Genomic DNA, 8,884 nt, shown 5'->3' with positions numbered 1-8,884 from the left:
AGTGTTTTTTTTATGAACCTTGAGTGGCAACACTGGATCGATTGATATGGGTGGGATTGAACTTACCACTGCTCGTTTCATGATCAAGCATGTAATGGATCGTTTTTGGACCTTCTTCATATTTTTTAATTACTTATCTTCCTGTGGATTTCAAGCAGCCTTCTCCCAGGAGGTCGCACTGAGTAATGTGAACGGTATTTCCGGTCAATCTGCCAGTGTAAGTAATATTTAGGTCCTCATTGGTTCTATTAAATTCATGAACACTGAGTTGTATTAATTTCAGGTTGTTGCTGACAATATCATTCCGCAGTGTGGGCATTTAGAATCTAGTCCTGACCAGAGTAATTCTTTCCGCACTGATGATGGGCGTATCTGTTGCATGTGCCCTGCTGGGAAATACTTGAAAGAGTTATGCGGGTCTGATGCTGCATGTGACTTTGTCACCTTTATGCTGAATTTCATTTTTTACTCACCAGTCCAAAGAATCCAAAGTCGACCAAATGTAGGCGCTGTCCGCGCAAAAACTGGAAAAGGACATACATGCATTTTGGACCCCACATGGAAAAACAATGTTATGTTGACACAACCACCTGTATGTCACCAATGATTCTTGTGAAAGGAAACAGGTTCAACAAGTCAAGGTAACTGAAGTATTTTTACATTAAGTTTCTGTTCATATTGCTAATCTCATCATTCTGATGGATTTCATCCAACTATGTAATCTACTTCTTTGTCATCTGTCTTTTCACATCAGTTATCCGCATTATAGCCCTTCGTTCTGCAACCCTACCCAATCGGATTCTGTTTGACAGTGGCTGGGCTTTAGAGTGGAAATCGCCTATGATTTGAGCCTGAGAATGCCTATTGTGATAATTATGGCTGTCTCAATGTATATCACTATGGCTTCACCGCTAAGTGCCCGGCGCTTCAGGACAGCGTGGTGGCTGACTCTCTAACCTAATTGTCCTTTCGCGTCTCTATCGTCCAAGCACCTCAATGACATAGACATAAATACAATGCCTTCTACCTCCTCTTGACTTAGCTGTGTCACACTCGTTCCATGGAGTTCCCATCACTTTACTTAAGTAGCTGTTTTGCATGTTGTTGTACCAGGTGTGAATGTCCGCCCGAGTATAAGAAATTTGGAATCTTATGCTTACCCGTGGTCTCCATACCGCCAACAATGAACTCCAAAGAAAGATTGTCGAGCACTACAAGGGTAGCTACTCAAACTTCACGCTTGCCAACAAGAAATGATATAGAAGAGAAGAATGCAAAGATTGGTACAGAGAGAGAAAGTTTCACTACTAGTCAAACTGAAAAAAGTAAGACATATATTCTATTATGGCATTGATGACGTCGGTGGTTTAGCAATTCTGGCAAAATTTGACGGGTCAATCTGGCCTGAAAGATGTCATTGAAACATAACATGCAAGTCATTCGATCTATTTGCTATCATACATCTTAAATAGCTGGTTCGTGGTACAGAACTTGAATATAGCTTTCAATACAACATCCATTGTAGCAGTATATTTATTAAACTCGAAGACTTTTCGGGTGCCTCTTTTCAAGAGTTAACGGCACACTAAAGGGATTTAAACAGATTTAAAAGCAAAACCAAAAAGGCAAAGTATGACGTAACAATCAAAATCACAGACCATGAAGTTCGCATCGTAACAGTGGCAACAATAACAAACTATGAAGTATTCGGACATACGGTACTATAGTAGCAACGCAATTCATAAATAAACAGTTATACACGCACGAGACAACACGCACTAATGGGAAAAAACATGCGCAAATGATCGCACGGAGCTTGCACGTCAGTGCAAATTGGCTGCCAAAACAGACTGCTATGACGATTATCAAGCATATGCTTCGTCAATTGGTCAGCATTTGAGTGAAAACCTTGCCTGTGCACAGCACTATGATGACAAGATGTTCACTGTCATTGCGCGCGGTAGGTCTTTGTTTCATCTAAAAGTGCTTGAGTCTACTATTATTCAGTTGAACAAACCTATTTTATGCAGACAAAAAGATTTCCTCTATAACCTACAAATTTCCCATTAGTGCGTGTTGTCTCGTGCGTGTATAACTGTTTATTTATGAATTGCGTTGCTACTATAGTACCCTATGTCCGAATACTTCATAGTTTGTTATTGTTGCCACTGTTACGATGCGAACTTCATGGTCTGTGATTTTGATTGTTACGTCATACTTTGCCTTTTTGGTTTTGCTTTTAAATCTGTTTAAATCCCTTTAGTGTGCCGTTAACTCTTGAAAAGAGGCACCCGAAAAGTCTTCGAGTTTAATAAATATACTGCTACAATGGATGTTGTATTGAAAGCTATATCATACATCTGAAGATTCCCAGGAATATGGGACAAGGTAAATCCGGACAGATAGGTTTTCATATTGAGAGGCGATGATTACGGAGTTTGATATCCACGGAAAGCGACGTGACTGTAGCTCCCTGGGTTTTTTATATATATGACAAACAATTTCTGATGTGATTTCGGTGAATAGGAAAGGATAGGCCTTTGTAGATAAGTGGAGACAGAGGGTTTATTATAGATATATATATGTTGTGGAGGAATACTAAGACAAACATGGCATACTCCATGATTTTCTAAATAGCTCTGTGGCCCACTTCAAAATGCTCCCATGGCCCACTGGTTCTCAATTTGTCAATTATATTTAGCACAAATGTACAGGAGTAACATTTATTATTTTGACTTGACTTGACAAATTGACTTCATTCACTTATATCCACACAGGCGTAACAATTCCAAAGGCACAGTTACAAACAAAAGCTGATATAGGAAAGAAAAATGCAGAGCTTGCCACAGAAGGAAAAGGCTCAACTAGTCAAGATGAACAAAGTAAGACATATTTTCTATTATGTTGAAAAGACGTCTGTGGTTTAGTAATTCTGGCAAAATTTGATGGATCAATCTGGCCTGACATACAAGTCCTTCGATCTAGTCTAGTGGTTCCCAATCTCTCGTGGCCCACTTTCCAGAGAAGGTTCCGTGGCCCCTCTTAAAATATAACTGGAATTTTGAACTTGCAGCATAATAGTCACATGCTATCATACTTTTGAAATGTAACTGGGACAGACGGTTTTCATACTGATATGGTGTTGGTTCCCTGGGTTTGTTATATCCATAAAAATCAATGTGACTATAGTACCCTGGATTCGCTATCTACATGACAAACAATTTGCAACTTGATTTTGGTGAATAGGATATGGGAAAGAACTGGATAAAGAATGGTTATTATGCAAGCTGTGCACATGTCATGTAATGCTTTGTGGCCTCTACCAGCTTGAGTGCGCGTTGCCAAGCTAGAACATTCCATCCAGTGTTACAAACAATTTATTAAACAACATTGGCAGTTTGAAGCATCAGGGTGTGTCACTAGCAATACTTCAGTGCTGCCTGTCAATAACTGCTATTGTTGAACGTTCTTTCTCAAATCTTGCCATGTCACTTCTAAACTGCTTGATAAGAATCCATTGAAATAGTGACTGAACAGTGCCATGTATTTGTATTATTCACTGTCTTGAAGTTTCGTAACAATCAGAAAATTGCCTGAGAGGGGCAATAGCCTACAGGGCTCGTATTGAGCAAATGAAAACTCAGAACAAATTCATGTGGACATTTCATTCGCGACAATGGTGCAAAGTGATCAACAATGAGCTTGATCATTCATTCTGGTAGCACAGGTTACGATAAACTCGGCTACATACCCATTCCATCTCTATTAAGGTAAATCCTCAAACACATTTTGTAACTGTATCTGAAAGTGTAGAATGGTTGGCTGTAAATGAGAAGTGTCTTTCCGTTTCACGTGTCATCTTTCTGCCTAAGGAAATCCGTGATCTTCCAGATCAGAACCCCATTTTAGCTTATTACTTATATACTGTCAACATTATCGGCTTGTTTATTTTTGAGATATATCATATTGATTTCAGATTAGATACGGAATGGTAATATGCTTTTCATTTTCATTTCCCGGAACGTGGTAACAACTCAATTCATGATTTTAAATTCAATATTGTTTAATATTATATTCATATTTGAATGCTTCTCAATATGCAATTGAATATTATATTCCTATTGACCAGAATATTTTGGGCTGACACTCATCAGCAGTGATTCCCAAGCGCGGCCCCCAGATAGCCTTCTTGCGGCCCCCAAAATATATTAAGAAATCGATTTATGACAAAAAATAAAATTTATATTTATAAAATACTATTGCTCGGTTTGGTCTCTGTAGTTTTTAATTATAGAATTGCAGGAAAGTTGTGAGTATAGACTGCTAACATTACGTCACTGCTGTTTTAATGCAATGTGCCCTAACTTTCCAGTTGAACGAGCAGTAGCCATAGATATAAATAGGTATTGATAACTTTCAAAACCGGACGAAATTCCTGGTAAATTTTTCCCACTTTGTGGTTGCTTGACTAAAAAAGAAAGAGGCTCAACCCCCGGAAAATACAGTTTTTCTTTCACATTAACAGATGGTTGACTGAAAAAAAGGTCAACTTTCCGGTCCAGTTCCCGAAATAGCCGGCGTAGCGTTCCTACAGTGCTGACTTAATGTATATCGGTCGAATTTGGCCCTATATGTAACCAAAATCCTCAAAAAAGAAGACAAAATCTCAAAAAAGAAGAGATTTGGGCGTCCTCCGAGGACACTTTAAAAAAAATCACAAAGAGGACAAATCATCTTAAAAGAGGACATATGGTAACCCTATGATAACTGGATGTGCAGCACGTGACTCACGGTTGAATACTCCGAGATGCATACTGCTTAGCCGGCTAAAAGCAGCATAATTGGTAGTCCTATAGTCAGGGCCGTAACTGCAGCACCCAAAACCCCCAATTGAGGGGGGCCGAGCTCGAAGGGGGCCCGAAATTATTTCGTGAATTAGCATAAATTATAGAGTATTTTTTGAAAATTTATGCAACTTTTTTGAAAATTTTTCGCGCTGGCCGCGATTTCAATTCGCCACATATCTGGATTATTGGGTACTCTTCCCCAAGAAAAAATACGCAAGATTTATAGAAATGGGCATATCAGCGTTGGCCATGACCGCACCACAACGCACCAAGACATATAAAGTTTTAGGCCATGTAACACGCGACTCCAAGAAGTGTGTCAGAACGATCGGCAGCGAGAAAACCATTGGCCGTAAAGGACTGCTTTTATGCTGACCAAAAACTTCGTTATATATACAAAATACATATAGGTTTAATTGTCCATGTAGGCGCCTAAATGACTGGCGCCGAATGTTCTTGTCTTGGCCATCTGAAGCTCACAAGACAAATACCATCCTGCAGGAAAGAAAATTATATGCCAGTGAAGAAATACCAATCTGAAATCGTGTGATCTTTCAGTTTAGTAGGTTTAGGCAATTCTACATTTTTTGATATAGCAGACAGGAGGTCACGAAATAACAGTGGCGGCTCGTCCTATAGGGCAACTGGGGCATTGCCCCACCTAAAATTCTGTTCAATAACAATTCTTTACCATTTATAGACGCACACCTATCTATATAAACCGAAATCACAGCGAAAATCGTATACTTCTTGTCCTTTCGCTTGTACATGCCCATATATAGCGAAGTCTATGCGAAAATCAAATTCTCTTCTGTGTTTTCGCTTTGCGAATGCCTAGCCGGGGCTTGCCCCGGTAGCGCTCATAACAAGCTTTCACTGTCTATTCTCTCAAAACCGCGCATAATAAAGAAACGGTGATTTACTCTCTCCTATTCATAAAATTACCGAGCAACCGGGGCACGATAGCTCTGTGCCCTTAAGGTGTGATGTAACAATCGTATCTATAGCTGAACTCTGTTACCGTCATATGCGTTTAGTCGACCTTTGTTGGTATAGGTCGATTTTAATGGGGTTTCACACCATGAAAACTCTTGAAACTTGTTATGTCATGTCGTGATGGTGGTATTTAACACTGCCCCAAGTTTCAGAGTTTCTACTTAAAGTTTAGGGTAGTAATTCCGTTTCTGAAGTTGAGTGTGTGCTGATCCGTCATGTATCGCAAACAGATTTTACTCAAAAGCCGGTATTGGTATCCATTGGTTTTGACGGTGTTCAATACTGAGATCGGTTATGACATTTGGCACGGTAAGTCTTAATGTTAGTATCGAACGCTGTACCAAGTTTTAAGTTTGTCACTGAACTGTGTTAGTGGTAATTTCGTTTCCTAATTCGAGTGAGAGCTGACTCGTCATTTATCGCTAACAGATTATACGCAAAGCCGGTATTGGTCTCTATTGATTTTAACGATGCTCCTTACCTAGATCCGTCATAAGCTTTTGCACGGTATGTCTTGATTTTAGTATCGAACGCTGTGCTAAGTCTCAAGGTTGACACTCAATGATTAGGGCAGTAATTTCGTTATCAAGGTCGAGTATGGTAAAGATGTGCTCCGATCTGACACTTTAGCCTACAACACATTGCGGATTTCACGCAAAAGCCGGTGTATCTGCGGTAACGTTAAGTGAGATGATGATATCATTCTCAGTTTGCATTCAAATATTTACTTTGATCGTATATTCTCCAATGTCAATTTCACCGTGAAATTGTGGCCTTCAAGCCATTTGCGTACAACCCCTCGTCACTTGATCAGCCTATTCCTCAGTAAATTTTACGCAAAATTCGGTGTTGGTCTGTTCGCATTAATTTTGACAGTGTACCATACCGAAAAGGGCCATGAGGCCACTTCTCGATAATGTCATGTAACAGTGTACCAAGTTTAAGGCTTTCATCCACGTATTTATTCGGTAATATATTTTTCAAAGGCGATTTCGCAGCAGACCTATAAGACAGTAATAAAAACGTATGTGTCGTGTTACAGTCTCCAGTTTCAAGGCCAAAATCTCTTATGCTGTACCGAGACCAAATTTCCGACGCTGCTATTTTTAGTCCTTTACAATGATGTTTTGGATTCAATAGGACAGGCCCAATCTATGAGATAACAATTGCGTATCTATCCGAATTCGTTGACCTTTCCAATTAGGCTTACGCTATCTCTCGAGTTATAGTCATTTCCATTTCTGCAGATAATTAGTCAGGTCTAATGCGAACATGAACCGTGTTGAATCTTTGTTCCGTACGCCGTTTACGCAGTTACCACACTTCAAGTCCCAGCTCACCAGCGGACCTCTCGTGGCACATACGTTAAAATCACTGTTGCCGGGAAATTCATGTTACCGTACCATCATTAAGTTACTTGCTTACGTTGGAAAACGCCATTGTGACGTCATCTTGATAAAAAGTCGCTTGCAGCCCTTGCCCCACCACCCGATATTGTCACGAGCCGCCACTGCGAAATAACATCATGTAAAGAGGTCATACCTAGGGGTCCGCCCGCCCGAAGATGTTTAATTTTACGGGGTCTGTGGTCTCAAAGACACCTCTCACTCAGCTCTACCGGTATATATGATTACGTGGGCAAAGAGGACAACCATGCAATTCCCGATCTTATTCACCGATTTTATCATGAATTATCGAAATATTCGCGCGTCGCGCTGTCTCACTAAACACAAAACTTTAATTTCGTGGCAAAAGCGAACAACGTGATGCGGGGTCAGTTTATCACCCTATGGGAGCCCGGGGTCTGACGAAGTGCTGTTACGTTCCTGCCAACGGGTACCCCCTGCCGACGTATACCCCCGGAGATGTTTAATTAGGCTGCTATTGAGGGGGCCTGTACCTTTTCAGACATACCTCACTCAGCTCTACTGGTAAATCAGATTGCGTGAACAGAGACAGGATGAAAATTGATAGCAATAGCCTACATGCAATTCCCGATCATATTGACCGAGTCAGTAATGAAAATAAAGAAATTTCTCGCGCTTCGCGCGTTTAGGCGAGAATAGCTGATTCACTCAACGGACACCCAATGCAGCAGATAATTAGCGGTAAACAGTGTACACTAGTTTTGAAATCTCGCCAGGGCAATAAAACTACTCCGAAATAGCCATGATAACTGTTTTGGTCCGTTTCATAGCCGTAGTATTCGTGCGGCCCCGACCGTACTCTGAAATTCTAAATTTGGCCCTTACTCCGAAAAAGTTTGGGAACCACTGCTCATCAGGGTTAATCGTCAGTAAGTAATAAAGAATGGGAAAGAACATTGTACATTAACAATCGTATCAACAATTCGAGATTGATTTATAATTCAGTTTCCAACGACTGACCAACTCTCAGAAAATATAGCAAAGAATCTCTTGTTTAACTTAACATACTCCATAATTTCCCTTATAGCTCTGTAAGCCACCTCAAAATGCTCTCATGGCCCACTGGATGAGAACCACTGATCTCGTCTTGTCAATCTCATTGAACACCAATTTACAGGAATAACATTTATGATCAATTTAACCTTTTTTACTTATATCCACAGCATACGCATTGGGTGAAATTTTTCATTATGAATATAATATTTGCAGTTGTCACAAGCAAGGTGTCTTCTACTGTTTCTATGAACACACCCCTGACCATGACTACAACTGCTACTTTTTTGGAACCAGAATCTCTGACTCAGACAACTTCCTCTGATTATGCTAAAGTTACAGGTGAGATAGTTTCAATGTCTGTATTGGATTGATCTCGTCAGTGTAGTGTTATATGTGTCTGGTGTCATCACAAATCGTATGTATGAGTTGAGAGTGTGTCTTGACCTCCCAGGAACCAGTGTTGGGATGACTCGAGTCACCTTTTTCGTATGACTTGACTTGACTCGAGTCACTTTGCTAAAATGACTTGACTTGACTCGGCGTATCAGAAATGTGGATTGACTCGTGACTCGGAACAAAATTCAAGAGTCAATTTCAAGTCATCAAGTAATCTGTGTC

The 8,884-nt window shown here is 40.2% G+C and overlaps 1 protein-coding gene across 1 annotated transcript; it reads left to right on the top strand.

The window, feature by feature from the left end:
* Positions 1 to 8,651, top strand: LOC145455947 (uncharacterized). The gene is made up of 7 exons (XM_080333978.1): positions 1 to 217; positions 284 to 417; positions 477 to 641; positions 1,114 to 1,325; positions 2,778 to 2,882; positions 8,480 to 8,605; positions 8,647 to 8,651. The coding sequence occupies exons 1-7, from the start codon at positions 47 to 49 to the stop codon at positions 8,649 to 8,651; spliced, it is 918 nt and encodes a 305-aa protein (XP_080190104.1). The 5' UTR covers positions 1 to 46.
* Positions 8,652 to 8,884: the final 233 nt, after the last annotated feature.

Source organism: Botryllus schlosseri, chromosome 14 (assembly GCF_051294905.1).
Source record: "Botryllus schlosseri isolate E-star chromosome 14, Bs_hap1, whole genome shotgun sequence".
NCBI lineage: Eukaryota > Metazoa > Chordata > Ascidiacea > Stolidobranchia > Styelidae > Botryllus > Botryllus schlosseri.
This window is presented reverse-complemented; position numbering and strand designations above follow the sequence as displayed.